The sequence below is a fragment of the Urocitellus parryii genome, chromosome 2 (assembly GCF_045843805.1).
Source record: "Urocitellus parryii isolate mUroPar1 chromosome 2, mUroPar1.hap1, whole genome shotgun sequence".
NCBI classification, from domain to species: Eukaryota; Metazoa; Chordata; class Mammalia; order Rodentia; family Sciuridae; genus Urocitellus; species Urocitellus parryii.
The window spans coordinates 224,402,654-224,427,433 of record NC_135532.1 but is presented as its reverse complement, the minus strand read 5'-3'; the positions used below and the strand labels follow the sequence as shown (position 1 = coordinate 224,427,433).

Genomic DNA, 24,780 nt, shown 5'->3' with positions numbered 1-24,780 from the left:
ACTCAGACCAGGTCACTTACTCATCCTCTGGCTGCCCAGTGCGATCAGGTAGTCACTGCCCCGCGAGGAAGGCAGGTCGGAGCTGGTGATGACCACTGTGTCGGGGCCCATGGCATGCAGCACGTCCATCACCTGCGGTGGCACAGGGAGCACGTCAGCCCAGTGGACACGCCACATGCCCACTCCACCCAGCACGTCCCAGTGACAGAGAAAGCTCCTGAGTGTGCACAGCTATCCCCTCGGCCCAGCCAGGGCAGAGCCAGGAGCCTGCCCAGGTCAGCAGCTGAGACCCAGGTCAGCAGCTGAGGCCCTGGGCAGTGCTGGCTTGGAGCCAGGCCTGAGTGGGAGGGGTCTGCCCTGGGTCAGATCCCGACTGTAGTGGCCCTGAGTGACAGGGACACATGGTAGCTGTGAGGGTCAGGGTGACCTGCATCTGGTCCCTGCCCATGCTTACTGGACTGTGCCCAGAGCTCGTGGCCTGGGTTTGAATGTGTCCCCTGGGGCCGTGAGGTGGGGCCTTTGGGAGTGAGGGCCTGGTGACAGGGCAACCGGGGCCAGCTCAGGTCCCCTGCTCTGCCACTCTGCCAGGAGGACATCACCCCCTGCACAGAGCCCTCCCCAGGCGTCTTGACCTGGGACTTGTGGCTCCAGTGCTTGAGCCGACGCCTGCTGTTTACCCACCACCTCGGGTCTGTCTTTTGCTTTGAAAGCAAAGGATGGAGGTGACTCTAGTGGCAAGCTCAAGGGTGGAGACTGTCCCCCAGGGCTTGCTGGCCTGAGGGCAAGTGGCAAGTCCCAGAGGGGAGCACAGGGGAACAGCAGTCTGCCCTGGGCCGCGTCCGCTGCTGCCTGAGCCCCACTGCACCAGGCAGCCTGCCAGTGGGCTGGCCTGGGAACAGCCTGTCCCGGAACCCCCCTGCCCACACATGCACCCTGCTGGTCTCTGGAGCCCAGGGCAGGTGGCCTTGTGAAAAGACCCCAGGGGCCCAGCTCACAGCCACAGGCTTCCTGACCACTGCTCTCGGGAGGAAGGTGTGGGTCTGAGGTCATTGCGGGGGGCTGCAGGCCTGGGGGCGACTGCTGAGCTCACAGGACCCTAGCCGCAGCGCCACTGGGGGCAGGTGGCCATCTGGGCTGCGGTCCTGACCCCAATGCCTCAGAAAAAGGTCACAGCAGGGTGGGACACCTCAAGGACAGGCTGCGGGCCCTCTAAGGATGCGCCCAGGCTGTGGTGAGACGTGCTGCTGCCCAGCCCCGCAGGCCCTCCACGCCCTCCGAGGGAGCCCTGCAGCACCTGAGCCCCAGGGTGCCGGGGGTGTGCTGCTTTCGGCCCACTGTGCGTTGGCACTTTGTCCCAGCAGCCGCAGGGCTCGCAGGACTGCTGTGACGGGGCCGGGCAGATCAGCCTGGGCCCTGCCACACGCTGCCCTGCCAGCGCCGGCTGAGGAGGAAGGGACAAGGGCCAGCTGGCTGACCAGAGGGCTGGGTGCAACCACATCCGAGGCCAGAGCCAGCCCAGCTGGGTGCCCATCTCCGGTCCCAGATGTGTGCTGCACCCTCCCGCCGTGAACAGTGTGACCAGCCACACGCACGGCCCCCAGGTCTCCTCACCGCTAGCGCTTCTTCCTGGCTGTGGATCTTCCTGCCGCTCAGCAACCTGGAAGACAGGTGGGCTGGGGTCAGGGGTGAGGTCTGGTCCTAAGGGGACTCTTGTCGACTGCACTGCTGTGAGGTTCCAGCTGTGCTGAGCGTCCACGGTTCACAGTGGAGAGGAACAGCCCCACAGGGCCCCCGTGACCCACGCCACAGCACCCAGCCCCTGTGAAGGGACCAGCGTCCAGACCCTCCACGGACTCACACGGTCATCACTGTACCAACAGCTCAGGGTCAAGGTGGGATATCACCCCCAGATTAGACAGGGCTAGGTCAGGGATGCCTGGCCACCAAGAGTCCAGGGCCACACCTGTGGATGACAGGCCTCAGGGATGGAGGGACCAGCTTGTGGCCAAGAAGGAGCAGCCTCAGCTCCGCAGCCTGGTGACTGGCTTTCCCAGGTGTCTGCTCCTTCAATTAGTCGGGCAGGAGGCCCACAGCCCCTCTGAACCCCACAGAGAGACCCTGCGGCCGGCCTGCCTGTGGCACCACCGTGGCTCCCCACCTGGAGGCATTTCCAGCCTCCAGCGCCCTCCGCTGGCCAGAGCGCCCCACTCCTATACCTGGCTATTCAGGTAGACACAGGCCAGCAGGTGGGGCCTGAGCCAGGCTGCCACTGTGACTCAGGAGCAGGTGGCAACCTCGGGGTAACCTGACCCCAGTGGGGAACTTCTGGGGACACTTTAGGGGCAGGCACGGGATCCTCTGAGGCCCGCCCTGGAGGTTACTTACTCGGCCTCAAACTGGTTGGGGGTTATGATGTCCGCCACGGGCACCACCTTCTCTCTGTACACGGGGAGGAGGTCCTCGGGAACGTACTGAGCAGCACAGGAGACAAGGGGGACTCACTCACGCTGCAGAGGCTTGCGCCACTGGGCAGCGGGCAAGGCCAACACAAGGGCAAGGGGTGCTGCAGGAGGCTGGGGCGGGCAGACAAAGGGCAACTCCAGGGACAGGGTCTGGGACAGGAGGTGGGCGATGGGCCAGAGCACAGAGAAGGGAGAGGCCGCGGAGAAACAGGAGAACCCAGAGGATGGGGAGAGGGGTCCTGAGGCCCCCTGGTCTGGGAGCTGACCCGCACATCTTCTGGTATCTACAGAAGCCATGCCGTGAGCCACACCCACGATCAACTCATTTTTGTCTTAAATTGCCCAACAAACAGTGTGACCTAACAGCATTCTTTAGCTTCCACATTTCTCTAAGAAGGACCCCAAAGCCAAAGTCCAACATGAGGGTGTGAAATGACTCTGCTTGCTTTGTGGGTACTTCCAGGTGCCGCGGAGCAGCTGGTTTCTGATCCTTCCCCTTCATGTAGCTTGGGGACCTCCCTGGAGACCCAAGGCCCCCTCAGATGTACCTGTGTCCTTGGTGCTCAGAGAGCCCCCAGGTGCCACAGTTCCAGCCACAAGCTGGGAGGTGCTGAGAATGGGTGGGGTGCAGCCAGCCCACCCAGGCCCTAGCTCTGGCCTCAATTCGGACCATGATACCAACGGAAGGTTCTTCAAAACCTGGTTTTCAGCTGGTGCCACAGGGCACACCTATGATCTCCCACGACGTGGGAGGCTGAGGCAGGAGGATGGCAAATTTGAGGCCAGCCTCAGCAACTCATCAAGGCCCTTAGCGACTTAGCAAGACCCTCTCCCAAAATAAAATAAAAAGGACTGCAAAATGCAGTTAGTGGTTCAATCCTTAGTACCCACACACAAAAACCCCTGATTTATTCAACCAGGCACAATGACTCCCACTTGTAATCCCAGCTACTCAAAAGCGGAGGCAGGAGGATCTCAAAGTAGGCCAAGGCTAGCCTGGGAAACTTAGCAAGATCTTATCTCAAAAAGTAAAAAGGGTTGGGATGTCACTCAGTGGTAGTGTGTTTGCCTAGCATTAGTGAGGAACTGGGTTTGACCCCAAGCACTACAGAGAGTCCTATTCCTCCTTTAAATCTGTGTAGGAACCTGAGTTTGTGGGTTCTCTCCACCTCTGAACCTAACCCGTCACCTCGCGCTTAGGCTGCTCTCAGATCACAAGGAAAAATCAACCTGATCCAAACAAGGACAGGTCCTAGTCAACGAACTGGACGGGCCTCGGCTCTTTGGGACCCAAACTCCAGCATCCCGAGCCCAGCACAGGGAGCAGCACCAGGAGCAGGCAAGGCCTGGTGCCGGGTTCCAGAAAACGGGCACCGGGGAGGTGCCCGAGAGAGCACTGAGCAAACCAGAAGCCCGCGAGCCACTGACCACGTGGAGCAGGGAGGGCAGCTGCCAGTGGACACCATGCTCGGCTTCTGCGCTTGCTGACCTCCCAGCACACAAGAGAGACCAGGCCCACAGGCGGGCAGAAGGCAAGACGGTGCAGGTGCTAAACTGCCGACCTCGAAACCCACGGGCAGGACGGCCCGAGTTCCTGTGTCCACCTCTGTGAGGGCCACAGGATGGACTTCACCTGGTCCAGTTTGTCCTGTGCAGGGGCACTGCACCATGCATGTCTTCCGCCTACTTTTGAACAGCTCGTGAGCTAAGAATGATTTTTGATTTTTAAATGTTTGGGGGCAAAGGTAAACAAAACCCACTTTCAACACAGGAAATCCAACTCCAGTGTCTGCCTGTGACCTCTGGGAGGCGGTACCCCGCTCGCTGGCACTGCGGCTGCTCTGGGGCTACAGGAACCGGGTGCCGCAGAGCCCAAGGGCTTATCCACAGCCTGACTGGCCCCCGAGCCCCCCCCCACCCCCCCACCCCCCCGGCCCTGAGGTGCGGCCTGTCTCTGGGTGTCCCAGGGCCAAGCCAGGACCTCATGGCAGCACCGAGACTTACCATGGAGCCTTCGCCGTTCCACTTGTCGCCCATCACGGGATCGCACACTGCGGAGACACAGGCTGCCGGTCAGCCTGGCGGTGCCAGCACCCCGACCCCTTCATGCCACCCCCCGCCAGATGTCTGTAAGGGCCGGGGGCTCAGCAGCAGAGTGCTGGCCGAGTGAGTGAGGCCTGCTTCAGCCCCAGCCCCATGATTCGTGGTGGTAAAACGTCAGAAAGGCGGTGAGCGGACAGACGGAGAAGGGCCGTGAGGGCGTCCACGAGGGGAACCGCCACGCCACCTTCCCCTTCCCCCGACTGACACTGCCTCCGTCACACACCGACTCCCCACTCCCAGGCCACCCTTAGGCCCTGACCTTCCCAGTCCCCACAGCTCATCTATGTGGAATCCTATTTGCCCTCTGGAGACCGGCTGCTTATGCGGAATGAGACATTTTCAAGATTCATCTGGGTCATAGAGTTTCCTTCCTTTCTTCTTCTTTCTTTCTCTTTCTTTTTGGTACCAGGGATTGAACCCAGGGGTGCTTCATCACTGAGCCACATCCCCAGCCCTAGTTTTTGAGGCAGGGTCCCAGTAAGTTGCTGAGGCTGGCCTTGAACTTGTGATCCTCGTGTCTCAGCCTCCCAAGCTGCAGGATCACGGGCATGACCACCCTAACAGCCACTTCCTTCCTTTCAAGGCTGACTCAGGCTCTGTGTTCCACACCCCCCTGTGCCTGTCCACTTTACCATCAGTGGACCCTGGTTGTGTCCACCTTTGGCTGCTGTTAACACGGTGCACAATTGGTGGAGGGTCTGCCTCAGTTATTCTGGCACACAGCAGGGAGGGAGCTGGGTCGCGAGGTGACTGCACGTGACTTTATGAGCGACCTGCAGACTGTTCTCCGTGGTGGCCGTGCCATTGCATATTCTACCAGCAGTGGCCAGTGCTTGCTGTTGCGGCCACGCGCGGGTGTGAAGCGGGGTGAGCCAGTCCAGGCACCCCCCCCAGCTCCCGGCTGTCCTCGGGTACTGGCTCCTGCGTTTCCTTGTCTAAGACGACTGGTTGACTCTGACCTAACTGAGGAGCACCTGCACCATTTCTCAAGTGACACGGAAGAGCATCAAGGGGCTCCTGGGCCAGCACAGCAGTCCCTCCCCTCCCTGGCCGTGGACAGGCCAACCCAGGTCTCCCGGCACTGGCCTGTACAGCAGCATGGACAAAGCAACAAGCTGGGGCAGACCCACCACTGACCGGGGGGACAGGGTCACCATGCCCCCGGAAAAGGTCCTCAGTCTGCAAGTCTGGTGACACTGGCCCTATTCCAGGTGACAGGATGGGCCCAGGGCTGCCTGGCCACGAAGGAGGGCTGCTCTATGCAGACACACCCGGACGTGGCCACTCCCCTCACCCCCTTGCAGCCTGGCCCTGCCTGCGTGCCACCCCATGCCCACGCCCTTTAGGGTCATGTGCAGGCACATCTTGGGTACCCCGACTTTTAGCACATTAACTCTTCTCTCACACACGCCCGAGACCCAGGAAACGTTTCCCGCTCCTCTGCACAGCCGCAAGGTTCTCCTGGACACCAGTGGACAAAGCTGACTGGCCAGGACAGAGCGGGAGGGGTGGCCAGGAGGAGGCAGCTGGGCCTCCCTTCCTGTGCTCCCGGCCAACCCCACTCAGCGTGACAGGTGCACCCTGGCCACTCGGGCCGAGAGCGGGCTGGTCCAGCACCCACCGTACACGAGCCTGGAGTTCTGCTGCTTCAGCTCCCGCACGATGTCCACCACCATGGCCAGGAAGGACTTGTCCCGGGTGTAACCTTCAGGGGGAAGAAGCCAGATTACCCTCTTAGTACAGCTGCTCCGCAACCACGGGGGCTGGGCAGCACAGCAAGGCCTGTGCCCAGGCAGCGTGGGCCAGTCCAGGGTCATGGAGGGAGACCAGGCCTTTTTCTTTTTCCCCAAAGAAATGCAACCTTTGAAATGAATGGACCCCTGGGTGACCAGCAGACGACTGAGTTCTTCCTTTCTTTCATTTTCTACCTTCGACAGTGAGCACGTATCACTTTTAACCAGGTGTTTTTAAAAAGTCCCTGCTGGCCCCCTTCCAGCCCAGCAGCACCCCCAACACCCACCTGTGCTGCCCGCCATGGCCCCAGGACACCCAGGACCCAAGCCAGGCCCAGAGTGGCAGGCTCAAGGCCACCAAGGATGTGACATGCCTAGGGCACTGAGACCCTCCCTGAAGAAAGCAGGGACCAGGTGCAAGCCTGGGGAGGGGGCTCTGGCCCTCTGCGGCCACTCGCCCTGGGCACATACCCGTGAGCACGTAGTCGTACTTGTTCACGCAGTTCAGCTTCAGGCCTTCGTACAGCTCCTGCAGCTCATGGGCATTCAGCACCTGACCCTTCCAGTGGGCGTAGCCTGCAGGGGCGGCAGATCACACGGGCCTGAGGCACGGGGGCCAAGGGCGGAGCGGCACAGGCCTCTCTGGTGGCCATCTTAGCCCAGGGACAACTGCCCACCCTCCCTGGGGATGCCCAGTGGGCAGCCCTGGCACAGTGCCTCAGCAGGCCCCCAACACATGTCCAGTGCCCCTGAGAGCCCCAGGTCCTGCACCAGTGTCTGCACACTCTGCTGGCCAGTTCCTGCTGCAATTGTGTCCGGTAGAACTGGGGTCCTGAGTGGGAAGGGCAGCCAGGCTGCCTGACCTCTCCCCAGGCTCTGCAGGAGTGGCTCAGTGCCCTCCCCCCATCTCCGGATCCAGTCCCCACTGTGTTCCTGGGCATCAAGCGGGGCTGTCACCCAGCACTGGGCACCCTGTCGGGACACCTCCACCACAAGGTTACCGAGTGGCAAGGAAAGCCTTGGACCAAGCCGGACAAGAAACAGACCCAAGTGCCCAGCCTGCCCGGGACCAACAGGAGTCCAAGCAAGGTGTCCACTCCAGGACTGCCCACAACCTGGGGTACACCTGAGGTGCAGGACGCTGCGGCACTGCTGGGGGGCACCCGTGCATGCCAGGGGAAGCCAAGTGTGGAAACCCACCTCTCACCACTCCCCCCACCCAGGGGCCTGGCGTCCCCGACTCAGTCCCCCGAACACACGATCTCACAGCCCTTCGGTTCTGATTCTTGGAACAGCAGAGTCCAGGGGTGGGAGGCGTCAGACCATCCGACTCCCTGCATGAGGGCCCTGTGACACCCCTCCCCGAGTGTCTGGCCTGTGTGGTGACAGCTATTCCCATGGCAAAGGACCCTGGCTTTCCCAGGCGCCATCCTAAGGTGTCTGGAACAAATGCCATTCTCCAGAACAGCCCCAGGGACAAGCGAGAGTTCGGCTGCCCCACCTGGCAGAGGCACCCTCAGGTTCTGACTGAAGAAGGATGTGCAGGACCCAGGTACGCGGTGGACTGGCCAGACAGAAACAGACTGAACCCTGGCTACCAGCTCAGCTGGTCAGGAGCCTGCCCCTCCAGGCTCCAGCTGCCCACTATCTGGGATGCCCCTGGGCTAGCTTTCCTAAGGAGGCCTGAGGCTGCCACCAAAATCTCATAGGCCTAGTGGTGCAGGGTGCAAGACAAAAAGGTCCTTTCTGAACCTTGGTCTCAGACATCCTTCCAAATTGGGGGGTGGGGTAAACCCACCTGCACACCTGTGTCCTGGTGTGCTCAGGCACCTGTGACAAGGTACACAGACCCCGCTGAGACCTCGGGTGCTCATTCTCTCACATTCTGGAAGCTGGAAGTCTGAGATCAAGGTCTCAGGGCTGGTCTCTCCAGAGGCCTCTCCTTAGTTCAGATGCCATCCTCCCCTCTGTGCGTCTGGGTCCTATGGCTTCTTCTTTAGTTTTTGGTAGTAGGAATTTAACCCAGGGATACGTGGTGGTATCAGGGACTGAGTCAAGGGTTGCTTAACCACTGAGCCACACCCAGCCCTTTTTAGTTGTTGAGAGTCTTGCTGAGTTGCTTAAAGCCTTGCTAAGTTACGGCTGAGGCTGGCCTTGAACTGGCAGCCCTCCTGTCTCAGCCTCCTGAGCCACTGGGATTTCAGGTGCGCACCACCAGGCCCAGCTCTGATGTGTCCTTCTTATGAGGACCGTTGTGTTGTGTCAGGGTCACCCCATGACCTCATGAACTTTAATCAGTGCCTCTAAAGGCCTCATCCACATAAAGTCACATTCTAAGGTCCCGGGGATTAGGGCTGCAACCCAGGAATCTAGAGTGGGGACACAGTTCAGCCCCTGGCTCACTAGGAGGAAGGTGAGCTGCCAGCACCCAGCCAGGTCCCAAGCACAGGCCCCACGGCAGAGCACAGGATTCCTAGAGAGGTGGCTTCTGGGCTGATGTATTTTGGATCTGCAATGTCCCCAAAGGTCCATGTGCAGCATGGTGCTGTCGGGGCGGTGGGGCTAGTAAGGTTTTTAGGTCGCTGGCGCGTGCCCTCAGAAGCAACAGTGGGCCCCCAGTCTCCTCCTGTGATGTGCCGCCCCACCACAGGCCCCAAAGCACCAGAGCCAACCAGCCTGGGGCCTGAGCTGAGCCAAAGCAAACCTTCCTCTAGCCAATGAGTCTGAGAGAGAGACCAAACACGAAAGGCTGGTCCTGGGGGCCTCCTGCACCTCCCTTGTGACTCAGATGGCTCCAGAGCCTGCAAGAACCTTCTGGAAGGGACACTCGGATCCTTTGGTCAACTGACAGCAGCAGAGAAGTGGGGGACAGGTTTCCCACTGCAGTCCCACCCCCGGGTAGTCCCAAGACTCCTGCCGCCAGCCCTCTCCAGTCCTCAGGCTCCCTGTGTCCACGCTGGCTGCCCCTGGCCAGCTGCCTCACTCTCCAAACTCCAGGTGACAAGACAGTGCCCCAGTCCCAACCACTAAGCCTCAGCCCTGCCAGCTCCGTACTGTCCGCTCGAGGCAGGGACCTTGGGAACAGGAAGCTCTGGCAAGGCCTGTTAAGGAGCAGCGGGAATGCGGGGTACAGGGCTCCCCTCGGCCAGGCAGAGGAGTGACCAACCCCAAGCGCTCAGTCTCCACTGAGCTCCCAGCAGATGACACATCACATGTTGTCACGGCTCCTTGCTGGGGGTCAGGTGCAGCCTGAGCCCCCTCACCTTTCACCCCTGGGTGACGTGTACACTGCAGAGCATGGAAGTGTCCCCACGGCCCGATTCAAAACAGCCCAAAGCTGGACACAACCAGGAGGTGTGGTGATGGCTGGACAACAAAATGTGGCCACCCAGGGGATCCACCCTGGGGGACCCCGCTCACCCAGGAAGGGCAGGGAGCACCCCAGGCTGGGGCGCGGACAGCTGCTTCAGTGAGAAACGCCACGTGTGGAGACCTTGTGTCCCTGACCCCATCCACAGCAATGCCCAGCAGACGTTCAGATGGAAAGCAGGTCTGTGGAGGCTGGGAGAAGCAGCTGACAATCTTCCTTCATTCTGTATTTTCTTTTAAGCTACCAGAGTTGAACCTAGGGGTGCTTAACCACTGAGCAACACCCCAGTCCTGTTTATTTTTATTTCGAGACAGGGTCTTGCAAACTTGCTGAGGCCGGCCTTGAACTTGGGATCCTCCTGCCTCAGTCTCCTGAGCTGCTGGGACCACAGCTGTGCACCACTGTGTGCTGCTCTGATGATGGAAACATTCTAGAATATCGACTGTGAAGATGGCTGCACAATTCTGTGGATACACCAAACCCATAGACTGCTGGGCACAGTGGCACACACCTGTAATCCCAGTGGCTCAGGAGGCTGAGGCAGGAGGATGGCGAGTTCAAATCCAGCCTCAGCAAAAATGAGGCACTAAGCAACTCAGTGAGACCCTGTCTCTAAATGAAATACAAAATAGGGCTGGGAATGGGGCTCAGTGGTTGAGTGCCTGAGTTTAATCCCTGGTACTCCCACCCTCCAAAAACCCCAATGACTGTACACTTTGATGGGTGAATTAATCGCATGATACATGAATATCATAATAGAATTGTTTTAAAAAGGGGAGGGCAATAAATATGTATAAGTCAAGAAGTTTCTTCTGGGGGCTGGGGACATAGCTCAGCTGGTAGAGTGCTTGCCTCGCATGTACAAGGCCCTGGGTTCAATCCCCAGCACTACCACCACCCAAAAAAAAAAAAAAAAAGTTTCTTCTGGACCAATTAAAGGAAGATTATACAAAAATTAATAATTAGCATTTATGGGCTGGGGATGTGGCTCAAGCGGTAGCGCGCTCGCCTAGCGTGCGTGCGGCCCAGGTTCGATCCTCAGCACCACATACAAATGAAGATGTTGTGTCCGCTGAGAACTAAGAAAAATTAAATAGATATTAAAATTCTCTCTCTCTCTCTCTCTCCCCCTCTCTCTCTTTAAAAAAAAATAATAATTAGCATTTAGAAGTGTGTTTTTGATTACATTGATTTAATGTAATAATTGATTTTCAAAAATAAATAAAAATAAGAAGGGGGAGGGGGGTTTCTGGCCTGGAGGAGAGGGCAGACCCTGGAGTAGGGCTCAGACCTGCTCGGGCACTGCCCACCCAGGAAGTGCACAGCAGGCAGCAGAGCAGGGGAGCCTCAGTGGACCCTGGCTGGCTCAAGTGTCCTGGCTCAGGGCCATGGGGCTTTGTGGCCCAGGGCAGAGACAGCACGTGGCTGAGCCTGCATGGCCAGTCCCTCGTGGGACCACACAACAGATCCTCGCTGGGCTGAGGCAGCGCAGCGCTGGCCCAGGATGCTGGCTGTCCCTGACATGGCAGTACACCTCCCCTGCACCAGGGGCCTTGGCGGCTGCTTCTGGGAGGTGGGAAGCAGGTGAGAAGCCCTGCACTCCAGGAATGAAGGTCATTCAGTCAAGGACCTGCAGGTCTGCCGCCCAGGACACAGCCTGCGCAGCCTGTGACACGAGGACAGAGATGGCAGCATGGGGTGCTCCACCCGCCCCAGGGCTGCAAGGTAGGGGCTGTCACTCATCCACCAGCGCCATGGCTGCCCAGGGGCCGCACACCTTGGGGGCAGGTGAGAGGCGCCCGCCTTGCTTCTGAGCAAGGGTGTGGTGGGGCAAAGGGTGGGAACAGGTAGGGAGCCCAGGAGGCAGGGGTGCAGTGAGGCCTCCCCTACAGGCTCGCCCCTCAGTTGGTGGCCCTGAGACAGGCACCATGAAGCCCCAGGGAGGCTGCACAGCCAGCCTCAAGTGGGCCACCTGGGGCCCCCAGGGCCAGCCCAGCCCCCGTGTGTCTGGAGGTGGGAGTCGGGGCACAGGCACTTGTCCACTCAGGGGACCTCCCCCAAGCCACAGGGTGGGCCCCAGTGAAAAGAAGCCCCAGCGCCCTCGCCCTCACCCTGCACCCAGAGGGCTGCCCAGAACCCAGGGGTCTGGTCTTCATCTTACCTCCTCTGGGACAAGCCCAAGGCCTTTCTGTCTCAGATTCCCAGGGTGGCCACCCAACCACAAAGCTACAGGACCTGGAGGGCAGGTGGCCACATCGACAGCCCTGAGACCCTGCCCTGCTGGAATGCTGGACGTGCCCATCTCCAACTGAGGGGCTGAGGGGCTCCTTGCAGTCCTCAGGCGCAAATGCAGCCGCTTAATGTGCAAGCCGGTTTTGCTCTCTTACTTAAACCATGGGAATGGAAAAACAGCAGTCAGAGCCCATGGGTTTCTGGACGACTCTGGACTTCAGAGCCCTTACTGACAAGTAGAGGCTCCATCTGATGCTGGCACAGGCATCTCCTCACCCACCCCAGGTTATAAGGTTAATACCCCACCCAGGTAGTAACCTCCCCAGAGCCCTCTGGCACCCCTTCTTGGAGCACCCCGGAGCCCTCCTGCACACAGGGCTGCAGCCCACCCTGCGCGTCCTGCTGGGCTCAGAACAATGTCAGGGGCAGGTCACCCTGGCGAGTGGGGCGGACTCCACACACACAGCCCCTGAGGCCACACAGGACAGGTCGGGGCTGTGGGGTGCACACCCTCCCCCCAGGCAACCCCTCAGTGCTCAGAGCAACCAAGTCCTCGGAGTCCCCACGAGCACAGACATCCCGCTCTGTGGCACTGGAGTTAAAAATCCAGACTGCCTAGAGGGTCACCTTGGAACAGAGGGGACCTCCTCACACCCACAGCGCCCCCTGGTGGACAGGGTGTGAACAGGCCTCCCGCAGGGCTGACCCGGCAGGGAGGACAGTGCTCCTAGCCAGGCACCAGCCCTGGGGCTCACCCATGGAACTCTCTCCCCAAGCTGGTCCTTGGATCACCACCCTGGTTTTCAGAGGAGGACACTGAGGCACAGAGAGGCCCTATCACCTCTTCTAGGTCACACAGCTCCAGAGCAGCAGAGCTGAGATCCAAACCCAATAGATATCAAGGATGAGGAAACCCTAGCTCCTGCCCCCAGACTCAGTAGAGAGTGACATTTTGGGGCCCTTGTCCACAGGAGGACGGCACTCTGGCTCCCAGGGGCCCCTGCCACCTACCTGTGCTCAGCTCTACGTCAACTGCTGCACGAGGCCTTACCTGTGTGATTTGAAAACTGGACAGAGTTCACCGCGTCGATCTCAAACCCCAACACCTGCAAGACAGACAGCAGGACGGTGTGAGAGCCCAGGGCCCTGTGACAGCCCGAGCACCTGCCTGGAGGAGGGGAGTAACAGGGACGGTGGGTGCGGTCTCCCTGACCTGCTGCCCCTGGCACTCTTGGCCCCATGTGCCCAGCCAGGGGCTTCTCGTCCTTTGTTTAGGAAACTCATGGGGCACAGCAGCCCAGAGGCTGAGGCAGAGCTCCTGTCCGGCTGAACTCACTGAAGGGGTCATGGATGATTCTGGAAATTCCACCAAATGAAATCATTCAAGGAAACCCATATAGTGCGGGGACCAGCAACGGCTGTGAGGCCATCTTTGGTGCCAGATTTTCGGTTCCCAGCCTCCGCCCTTCTGAGGAAGTAAGGCCTGGGCCTGCCAGGCCACCTGGTTGGCCATCCCTGGTCCTCACGGCCAGCTGGCCCGAGGTTCCCCAAACCACCACAGCCACCTGACCCTCACTGCTCCCTGGCAGGGAGTCTCCTACTGTCCCTCATGGGGTCACTCAGCCAGGGCAGCTGGGTCATGTCGGGGGTCTCTGTGGTCAGAGGAAGCTGATTCGCTCTCAGGGCAGGAAGCAGTTTATTGAAGAAAATTAAAACCTGTGAGTTTAAAAGCTTACGTTTTTCTAAAAGTAAGAGCACTTTTCTGGTGGAGGGAGGAAGGGGAGCCACGTCTGCAGGGTCTGAGGGGTCTGCAGGATCTGTGGGGTCTGCAGGGCTGGTGGCAGGCTATGCCGTGGGACGCAGTGCAGAGGGAGTCCTCCCTGGCTCCTCCCACTTCCCTGGCCTCTCACATTCAGTAGGTAGGACTCCCTCAGTGCCCCTCGGCTGCTGGAGGTGGTAGACACCAGACACAGGACAGAGGACACTCTTCAGCCCATTACCTGGATCACTGCCAGGCCTACCCACCTTGCCCACCTGCCTCTGCCAGGCTGGTCCTGCGGGCACCATCACAGTGGACCTACAACAGTGGCCCTGCCAGAGAGTCCCCTCCCTGGTCGCACACTGCCCACTGTGCCCCTGAACAGAGCCGGCCATTCCAACTGCTCAGGCCTGTCTCCCGTCCGTGGCCCTGTGCCCAGTGTGGGGACAGCAGGCCCACCCACCCCAGGCAGGGCCAGGCACTGCAGGAACACAGGACGTAGCACACGCAGCGGGGCGGTGTGCAAGGGCTCAGCCACCTGTGGGCCCTGGCTCTCCTGCTGGCCCTACGAGAGCACAAGGGATAGCCTGGGGCCTCCCCCACCCCACCTGCCTGCCCACACCAGGCTCGGGCCATCCTGTCCCTGTGTCAAGGCCAGACATGCCATCAGCCCTGACTTGGGGGCCACAGACTCAGTCATGCCACAGGCAGGTGTTCAATTGGACTGGGAGGCTCAGGGCTGTCCCCAGACTCTGTACTTGGGGAGGGCTGGCCACCTGCCATCAGGACAACTGGCCATGCCCATGGAGCTTGAGGCTCATGCTGGCCAATCCTCCCACCTCCCCTGCCTCCTCTGCTGGAAGACACCCCACCACCATCTCCAGGTCATCCCTCCTCCTGCGTGCACCCCTCCATTTCTACCACCTTCCTGAGAGCTCACCTGCTGGCTGTCTCCATCTGCTCTCGGCTCCCTGTGGCTGGCTGTCCACAGGGAGGGGCCTCCTAGCTCCCAACACACCAGCCACATCACACCCCCTTTGCCAGAGAGTACCCCTGCTGGCCTCTCCAGAGGGCGCCAAGTCTCCCCTCTGCCCCCGTCCCCACTCCCAAGCCAGGTCTACGGTGGCTCCTTCCAGGCTTAAGTCACCAAAGGGCCACTGAAGAATCCACCAACCCAATGTTCCACACTGGCAGGTGCCACCAACCCAGGGAGAGGGCCTGGTGGGCATGGGAGCCGGGGCCTAGGCCTCAGGGAGAGCCGAGTCGGAGGCCGCCCACTCCATCCACTGGTGACTTAGAGGTAGCCTGCCAGGGAGGGAGGGGACAGAGCTAGGAGCATGAAAGTCCCGCCAACCAAGTGTGAGGACTTCCAGGTAAACATGGCTCAGAATCAGACCCTCCCCTGGGCCAAAGTCCCAGGAAAATGAGAACAAGGAGCTCTGAGAAATAATTGGCAGGTCAAGGGGTGAGGCAGCAGGAGACAGCAGGTCACCAAGCTGCTCTTCTGGTGCATATTTCCATAGAATGTTCCAGAAAAACCTTAGGACCTGCAGCGGGCAGAGAGAAGTGGGCCACCTTCCCGGCAGAAGCTGCTGGACAGAGGGCAAGAGGCACGTGGCAGACACAGACAGAGGCGGGCAGCGTGTGGGAGACAGAGAGAGACAGACAGAGACACAGAGCATGTGGGGGACAGACAAGAGATAGAGCGTGTGAGAGACAGAGAGACAGAGGCAGAGCACGTGGGAGAGACAGAGGCAGACAGGGTTTGTGAGAGACAGAGTGTGGGAGAGACAGACAGAGGTAGGCAGCGTGTGTGAGAGACAGAGAGACAGAACATGTGGGAGAGACAGGGCGTGCGAGAGGGACACGCGGAGCACGTGAGAGACTGAGAGAGCCAGGCAGAGCCGCGGGAAGCAGAGATGGAGGATGTGTTCCGGGCGGGCATGAGTAGCTGGCCGGGTGCCCTGGCATTCTGCACATTCTGTCTGCTCCGTGGGTGGCGTTCACTTGGAGCTGAGCCACTGGACTGTACACTGACGATCTGTGTTCACCAAGGTCATTCCAGGGACTAAGCCGATGCCATCACTAGAGGAATCAACACCCAGAGTCCACTTGCCTGGCCGGACCCCCTCTACGTGACTGACGCGGCCTGCAGCATCTCAGTCCCCGAAGACTGAGGAAGCAGAGGAAAGCAGAGTGACACCATCCTGGAGATCCTGCCAGTTCTGGATGTGGACACTCAACCTTGTGTCGAGAAGGAAGCTGCTGTCCTCTGCTTTCAACGACAGCTAAGGGGCTGAGATGCGCTTGGCATCTCTGTTCCCAACACCGCCCCATCAGCTTCTTCAGCGTCACATGCCTGTGGCAGCACCCCAAGTCACCCATCAGCGCTGCACTCCAGCCACACTCGGGAGGAGGCAAAGCCAGGCGGGCTCCCAGGAGCCCTCGGCCCTGGAGGAAGGGGTCTCCAGGCTCGCTCCTGGGCCCAGACCCAGGTGTGCGCTGGGCTCCGCGAGGCTGGGCCCTGACCAGGCCCTTCCCGAAGGCCCCTCCTCCAGCTGGGAGGGCACTGATGTCCTTCCCTCACTCTCAGAAGCCCTGGCCACGGCAGGCCCCCTGGCCCCCAGCGCAGGTTCCCAGCAGGCCCCTCCCCGCTTTCAAATTCTGATGGCCGCAGCCTCTCCCTTCACCCCAGGCCAGCTGCTGGCCCCTGGGTCACCACTGGGTTCCCTTTTTGCCTTTTCTGGCCTAGCAGCTGCCTCATTGGGCCATCTGCTCCCCACCTCCCCTCCAGGGAGCCACAGGCTGCTCCTTCAGCTGAGGGTCAGGAGACGGCGGGCAGCAGGCAGACACAGGCCCCCTGCCGGGGTGCCCCAGACCCCTGACCCACACAGCCACCTCAGGCCACTCTGGGGACAGCACTGCTGGTCTGTGCCTCCTGAGGGAGAAATCACCTTGTGTCACAGAAAGCCTGGTGCCCAAAATGGCCTTGGGGCCCCCTGGTTCAAAGGGTGACCCCAGTGGCCCTCACCTGCCCTGTGTGGCTTCTACATATGGGTGAAACCTGAGGTGGCCTCTCTCCCAGGACCGTCACTAGCCAGGAAGGTCCCACCCAACTCCAGTGGCTGCTGGGCGGAAGGGGAGGCCTGAGACGACTGCACGACTGCACCCCTCCCAGGGCCCAGAGCACCCCAAGGCCAGCAGACCTCGCCTCTTCCCAGCTAGCTCACCGCACCTCGCCATCACTTACGCCCTGCAGCCTGGAAGCCTCTGCTCTGCGCAGCGGCCCTGCGCCCTGTGCCACCTGCATCTCCCCCCATCTCCCGCCACAGCTCTGCTCGGCCAGCAGGAAGGGTCCACACCTGGGAAACCAGCACGTGCCTGTGGGCCAGCCTCCCCCCTGGCACCCACTCAGATTTCACCTGCACACAGCTGGCACACAGCCAGGAGGTGGACAACCTGCTTCAAGACCAGGAAGGACTCGCCGGTGCCACCCAGGGACAGAGGACCGGGAACCGCTCCAGCTCGGCCGCCCCTCGGCCCACTTTCCCACGGGTCCACATCTGCTGGCACGGCCCACTGCAGCCTGTTCACACCGCCTCACGCCCTCCCTGCAATGGTCCTCACTGGCCTCTGGGCTTGATGCTGCCCCAGCTCCCTCAAGTCATACCCCTTGCACCCTCCAAACCTGCCCCTGAGGGTCCACTGCTGCCCAGACCAGTGTCCACCACCACAGCCTCACATCCCAAGCAGCAGGCAGGGTTCCTGCCATTCCATGAGCCCCTGCTGCAGAGCTGCTGGCTACTTTCTGGACCCCAAAGCCCTAGAGCCACTGTGCCATCAGTTCTGCTCCCTCGCCAAGGGCAGCACCGTCCACCTGCAGTTCTGCTTCCAGGGTCAGCTGTACAGTCCTGACAGAGGGCAGTCTCCCACCTCTCCCACAGACAGGGCATGTGAGACAGACACAGGGACACAATGAGTGGGAGCAGACAGACCCCAGCTGTTCTCTTGTATTCCTCACTGCTGCCCGTCTCTCACTGGTCTGACCGTCCCCGTCACAGGTGTGTGTGCAGGAAAAACCAGCACGGACAGTCCTGGGCCTACCTCCACCTAGGCATGGCCAGTAAGGGGGACAGTGTGCTCCTTCCAGCCCCCAGGGCCCCATCAATGTCTTGCCTCCTGGACTCTCTGCAGCACCCTGGGCTCTCTGCAGCACCTGTAGTCTCTGCAGCACCCGGGACCTGCCAGGATGCTCAGGGGCTCAGGCTCCCCCCTCCCACAGCCTCTGAGATGGGGTGTCTCAGCCAAGAAGCTTAACAGATGAAGCTCCAGTGCCCAGAGTCGGCCACAGCACGGGTCCAGCTGAGGAAGGCCTGGCCGAGCACTGGGAGGCTCAGTACCCCAGGAGGCGGAGATTCACTGCCGCCACAGTGGGCGCTCCCTGGGAGACCTGCAGTGGGCAGCCTCTGCCCCTCAACACCGATGGTGCCTGAACTGCAGCAGGGGGTCCCTGCCTGTGGCTGGGTGAGATCTGTAGCTGTGTGCATGTCGTGAGACAGTCGGACACAGGCTGTCTTGCCGGGAGAGGAAGCTGCTCGGACTTCCTGCCCCAATGCCCAAAGCAGCCCAGGCAGGGCCCAGGCAGGACCTGGAAAGGCTCTCAACCCTCTACTGCCCGAACTGCATAGCAACAGGGCTCAGGTGCACCCAGGAGGAGGGGCACTCCCAGCCTTCGAACCCAAACAGGGAAGCCAGAGGCTCTCCGTTCCTCCCCCTCCTTCCACCCACAGCTGCACAATACAAGCTCCTCCTCCTGCCACAGCAGCCCTAGTACCCCGGCCCCATGGCCACCAAGCATCCCCCACTTGGCAGTGACGCAGGCTAGCGGCTGCTGTGGGCAGGTGGCCCCCACTCCCAGCGGTGACGCCTTCCTCCCTGTGTCTTCAACCCTCCCCTAGCAGCAAGGCAGACACGGAGAAGCAGCAGCTCAGATCCCTCCTCCCCGGAGAGGCAGAGTGACTCAGAATGCAAGAGCGGGGAAAGCTCCAGAATATTCCAGCACAGTTCCTCCAGGGGCCAGCCCACCCTCACTCAAAGCCTTCTAGGGGTGGAGAGGAGGTCAGTCACCTGAGCAACCTCAGGGCCCAGGCCCATGTCCCTAGAGGCTGCCTACAATCCAGCCAAGGCACATCCTCATCCTGATCTCCACGGGAACTTCTGGAGACAGCCTGTGTTCCCCGAGGCTCTCCTACCTCCCCAGCTCACTCCCAGCCCCCCAGCTGCCTCTGCCCACGTGTGTGCCCTGCCTCTGCAGTCACAGCTCTGCCCCCGCAAGCCCCCAGCACCCACTTCTGTGCCCACAGCACTCACGGCTAGGACCGTGATGCCAGGCAGGCCCCACCAGGGGCAGTGGAGTCCAGGGTCTCCCAGGTACTGGGCTGCCCTGCAAAGCCCTAAGGCAAGGGTCTCACCTCAAGCTCCTGGCAACACCTAGGGGCTGACCATGGTCAGCCCATCTTGCCGTGGGGTCACTCAAGAGCCACGGTTCTTCTAGGCAACAGGGGGTCACAGAGAACCAGGCTGGTAGGAAGCCCCCCTCCTCCCGCCACTCACCAGCCTGTCTGCCACTCCCCTGGCTTAGAAGAGATCAGATGGCCAGACAGCTGGGGGCTGCTGAGCTGTCCAGAGGCTGCCAAAAGGGTATTCCCAGCCCAGTATGGGCTACTCAGTGCGGCCTTGGGCCTGTCCACCCGAAGGCAACAGAGCAAATGCTGCAGGTTCCAGCTCCAGTCCTGCTGCACCTCCCTCTGTATGCTGCTGCTCTTCCTGACCTGCTCAGCAGGATCTCTGCCCAGTGCTGGCCCCCTCCTGCGCCTCACTCGCACACAGACTGGTCGCTGGGAGGGCCACCATGCTCCTCAAGCCACCCAAAGGGGACTGCTTTGCCAGGTGCTTGGTGGCTCTCACAGGAGGCCACAAGGTCAGCCTTCCTGGGTCCTTAGGAGGAGGGGCTTGCAGGCTTGGGCCAGCAGCGGAACCCCTGAGAACAGAGGCCCCATGTGGAGCTGGGTGCAGAGGGAACAGGATGGCAGCTCCACCGGGCAGGGAGGGAGGGCGGCGTTACCGGGCTGCATCCCCGAGCCCATCCCCAGCACTCCCCCTCCTCTCTCCTTTCTTCCATTCTTCCCCATGTCACGGCTCCAGGTCACCAAGGAGGACCGGCCATGACTACTTCAGAAGCTCTGTGTGGGTGTGCACTCACGTCAAGGCCAGTGAGTCAGCGCCCTGACATTGAAGCGCCCGGCTCTGCAGACTGTCCCCGCTTTCCATAGCGGGAAGCACCACCCCAAGCCTTACTGAAATGAGGCCAGCGTCCTGCAGAGGGCAGAGCAGCACCAAGAAATGCACCTGTAATGCACAGGCACCCACGGCACCCACCTCACCCACGCTGCTCACCCATACACGCAGACGTGGTCCAAGCAGGGAAAGAGCAATCAGAAAATGAAACCAGTTCGTTCTCACTTTTCTCTGTGACAGCAGAGAACCTAGAACCCTCAGCCCCAAACTCAGAGTCACAAGAGCAAGAACAATGGATACTGTTCTTTCATGCAGAAAAAATACTAAAAACACCACCATGTTTCCAGGACGGGGACCCCTCTGGCTCAGACCCGGGTTCATCAGCGGCCAAAGGGAGAAGGGAGAACTCAACCAGAGAAGAGCAAGCAGGCAGCCTGGCCTGGCGGGAACGAGGGATGGAAGACACGAGACCGTTTCCAACTCCAACCCATCTCCAAGGAGGTGAGCAAGAGCGGCCTGCCCACATATGCATGTATACCATGCACCTGCCACTGTCCTGTGGCTCCAGGGACCCCGGACCACAGCCATGGCTACTTTGCCAGTGTCACCTGTCAGAGAGTAGAGCCATGTTGAAATCTAGGTTTCCCACACCACCTGATGCCCACCCCGTGCTTCTTCCTGCAGGGTGTCCAGGCCCAGGCCATTGGTCAACAGGCATGGCTTTGCCCCTCAGGGTCTGCCCCTGCACAAGGGGCCAGGACAGTCAAAGAATGAGGCTGCTCTCTGCAGGCCCCAAACCAAGCTGTCCACCTTACCAGGTCCTCAGGGGCAGGAGATTATGGCCTTGCCTTCCTGTTCCAGGGACAAAGTATTTAAGTGGGTTTTGAGCCAAGGCCCCAGGTTGGATTTTCAAAGCCAATGGATTCAGTAAGTTGGTGTCCAGTGCTCATGATTCCCCCACCATCCTTGAGGCTACCCCAGCACAGAGGCCACATGGCCACAATGCCCAGGCCCACTCCTCCAGAGGTTGACACAAGGACGTAAAGTTGCTCCGAGCCACCTGCAGGCCCAGTGGCCGTGACAGGCTCCAGTGCCCCCCAGCAGGGCAGGTTTGGCAGTGCTTGCTGCCACCCTCAGGCAGTTCATGTCACATCCCAAAAAGGGTGTCACCAACCTCTGAGCCTTTTAGAAAACCCTAACTGCCCCTTTGGGTTTCTCTGCAGGCCCCTCCAACCCCAGGCAGACCGCATGGTGGCCCCAAGGGTGTGTCTACTGAAACCTCAGAGCATGATCATTTTGGAAAAAGGTTCTTTGCAAATATAAGTTAAAGATCTCAAGATAAGATTGTCCTGGATTAGCTGGTTAACAAGGGGAGAAGATCAGACATGATGCATCTACAAGCCAAGAACACCTGGGCCCACCAGAACCTGGGAGAGGCAGGAAGAACCCTCTGGGAACAGGCAGGGCCCCGCGGCCAGCGAGTGCACCCTCTGCCCTCCAGAGGAGAGAATAAATTTGTTTTTAGCTCACCCCATCTGAGGTGCTTTGTAATGGTAAACTTGACCGTGACCCCACCTTGGGAGGCAAGAGGGCAGGAGCAGGGTTGGGAGGCTCTGAAAATCCTGGGATCTCCACTTCCCAACCAGCATGCCAGGCTCTGCGCCAACACCCACAGGCTCAGGCAACCCAGAGCTCGGGGCCTGAAAGACCTGGAGGTTTTCCCCTGAAGAGGGACAGGCTGGGGTCTAGCTCAGCGGCAGAGGGTTTGCAGGCACGCGCAAGAAAGGCTCTGGGCTCAATCTCCAGCACCATTAAAAAAAAGGGGGGGGGGGAGAGGAAATGGTCCTGGCAGTGTGTGGACAGGCAGTGTGCAGCAGGACACCTTTCCTTCCCCTGACCCACAGCCCAGGGCCAGAGCAGCAGGCCTCCCCAGCCCAGACGCTTCGCAGGCCAGTGTGCAGGACTCCACAAGCCCCTTGCCTCTCCTCGCTGCAGAGGTGAGTAAGGAGGGTGGGAGCACGAGAGCCAGGAGACTGCCTCATCCTCCTTGTACTCTCAAACCCCAGATCACCCTGCCCGGCACTGCAGCCCTGCTGGCACTGGTCCCACAAACTCGTTCCCCTTGGGCACAAAAATGCACCTTGGATTCAGGCCCAGAAATAAAACCCAAATCAGGGTCAAGGTTCTACTCCCTTCTCGTCAGCATGTTTTCCCTGGCCCAGGGCAAGGGGCTGCTCTGCTGCCTGCATGAGACCCAGGAGTGGGCCCAGGACTCAACAGTGTGCAGGAGGCAGGACCCTGAGGGTCCTGAGGTGAGAGTCTGCACCAAGCCACAGCCATCAGCCGTTAGCAGGAATACGAAGGCCAAGGGCACGTGCCACACCTGGCACGAAGGGCTTCAGGAGCCCTGGCACCAGACCCCGACAGAGATGGTGCCCACTACAGGAGGCTCAGAAACCAGGCCCACGTCCCCCAGTGCAATTACAGAAAGAGGGGACACCTGCTTTGTGGCACAGAGCCCTGGACACTAGGGTCAGTCTCCACAGTGGCCTCTCCAGCCCCATGCCAGGCCCCTGGGGCATTCTGTGGTCTCTCTGATGCAGTATTAGGGCATTAGGCCTGGCCTAAGCCTAGACCTTCTCCTTTTCTAGCTTTTCTTCCCCCACTTTTGGCCATGTAGACAATACTCTGGCGTTCCAACTTGTGTAGTGTTGACCAAAACCTCCACTACGGTGACTCTGGACCTTAGGGAATGCTCCCATGGACCTGGCTCTGAAGGCTGGTGAGCGCTGCTCCAGATCCGTTTCCAGGCTCTGCCCCTCCTGTGCTGACTGAGGCTGTGCAAGCTGGATGGGCAGGTTAGCCAGCCATCCCAGCCCGCCCCACCCAGCCCACTGCTTCTCCCTGCCCAGTGGTGCTCAAATACAGGGGTGGAAGAGCACAATGCCAGCATGGGCACCTGTGGAGCCACCGATAAGGATGCTGGGCACTGGGACCCCAGGTAAGAAGCACAGCTCTTCCCCGAATGGGTTGTCCGGAAGAGCCTCTCCCTTGGCAACAGGCACACTATGTCCTCCTCCTTGGTGCAGAAGCCGAGGCACATGCCTGGAATTCAGGAATCAGGAACCCTGCTGAAGGACCAGGACAAGAGGAAGAAGAGCAGTTTACCCAGTGAAGGGAAGAGGAGAAGCAGCAGGCAGGTGGGGAGGAGGGGAGGAGGGACGGGACAGAGAGCCACAGCGGCTTGCACAACTGCCCGGGTGGGTAGGGCTGTGCAGAGCCCAGCCTGGCTACCCCTGCACCCCTGCTCCACTGAGCTACATCCCAAGACCCTTTTTAAATTTTTATTTTGATACAGGATCTAGCTAAATTGCCCAGGCTGACCTCAAACTTTAGATCCTCCTGCCTCAGCCTCCCAAATAGCTGGGATTACAGATGTGAACTAGAACACCCAGCAGGTGGCCCTTCTTCATGTCCTGCAATGCTCAGCACAGGGACTGGGTGTGCACAGCAGGAGCCCAAGGACCTGCCATATCTGCCCTTGTCACAGACCATGCCAAAGGTGGGCAGGCAAGGGGGCTATCACCTGGCCAGGCCCACCCAGCACAATACCCTGGTTCTGCCTCAGGCCCAGCCTAACATCCACTGTATCCAGGTCCCCTCCTGACCATCCAACCATAACCAGGAAGCAGTAGGTGCCTGGCCTATAGCAACACGTGAAGACACAGTGGGCTCCAGGAATGGACAGCCCAAGAGCTGGCCCAGCCTCCTGACCACTGGCCTGTCTGCAACCTTACTATCCTCTCCTTTGTGAGGCCCACAGAGGACAAGGGGCAGAACCTGGAGGCCAGCGCAAACACCTGCCTATCTCACCGTCCTGCCTGGACATTGCCCGCGAGGGCCGGGTCCTACCAGCTCTGACTCCTCCAACCCTGCTGCATTTTTGTCGCCTCCAGGGAGCCCCCGCCCACGGCTGGCCTGGAGGCAGGAAGCCGGAGGCACTCGCCGGACGCCACAGCTGGTGAACCGGCGCTTGGTCCCACCTGAGCACCCCCCACTCCAAGCCCCCGCCAATCCGCCAGCAGGGCTCCCCGCCCCCGCCCACCAGCCCAAGGAGCAGGCTCATGGGCGCGCCAGGCTCTGGCCGCAGCGCCCCGAAATCCAGACCCCAGCGGGGGCTCACTGCGGGACCCCGCCAAGGTCACGGCTGGGGGCGACCGGCCACCCCGCCGCGGATCCACACGCAGGGCGCGAGTGCAGCCGAGCCGGTTACGTAAGCCGCGCGGAGCGCGTACCTGCAGCGGGAACGTGGCCGCCCGGTTGCCCACGTAGCCGCGGACGACGTGGCTCTGGATGGAGAGCACCCGGCACTCCTCCTCCATGCCGGGCGGGCGCGGCGGCGCGGGGCCGGGGCGGTGTCACGGTCTCGGCGCTCGCTCCGGCTCCCCGATCGCGGCTATCCGGCGCGCGGCCCGGCTCGCGCAGGCGCTGGGCTCGGACGCTGCCCGCCTCCTCTGACCTCAGCAGCCGCTGCGAACCCGCTAGCCCCGCGCGTCGCGGGGCGGGCCGGGGGCGGGCCGGGGCGGGAAGCGGGCGGGCACCTCAGCGCAAGCCCCGCCTCTCCCGGGAGCGGGAAGCGAAACCCGGGCTGGGGCCCTCGCTCCGGCGGCGACTTTGCGTCCCCGCACGTGGGCGCCCACCCTCTAAGCGCCGGTCCGCACTCGGTATACCCGGAAGGGCTGGGCAGCGCCGTCTGTTCGTTTACTGATTCATTCGTTGCCCGCACCACGGCACAGCGCTCCAGTGCGCAGCTGGACACAAGTC

At 60.8% G+C, this 24,780-nt stretch overlaps 1 protein-coding gene across 1 annotated transcript in view; it reads right to left on the bottom strand.

The window, feature by feature from the left end:
* The window catches only part of Pdxk (pyridoxal kinase), a 31,672-nt gene extending 7,240 nt beyond the window's left edge, over positions 1-24,432 (bottom strand). The window contains exons 1-8 of the mRNA XM_026410098.2: positions 24,252-24,432; positions 12,952-13,006; positions 6,770-6,874; positions 6,187-6,270; positions 4,467-4,513; positions 2,386-2,471; positions 1,612-1,657; positions 21-132 (exon numbers count right to left, since the gene is read on the bottom strand). Of these exons, the coding sequence (XP_026265883.1) occupies positions 21-132; positions 1,612-1,657; positions 2,386-2,471; positions 4,467-4,513; positions 6,187-6,270; positions 6,770-6,874; positions 12,952-13,006; positions 24,252-24,338 (622 nt within the window). The 5' untranslated portion in view covers positions 24,339-24,432. The remainder of the gene's footprint in view (positions 1-20; positions 133-1,611; positions 1,658-2,385; positions 2,472-4,466; positions 4,514-6,186; positions 6,271-6,769; positions 6,875-12,951; positions 13,007-24,251) is intronic.
* Positions 24,433-24,780: the final 348 nt, after the last annotated feature.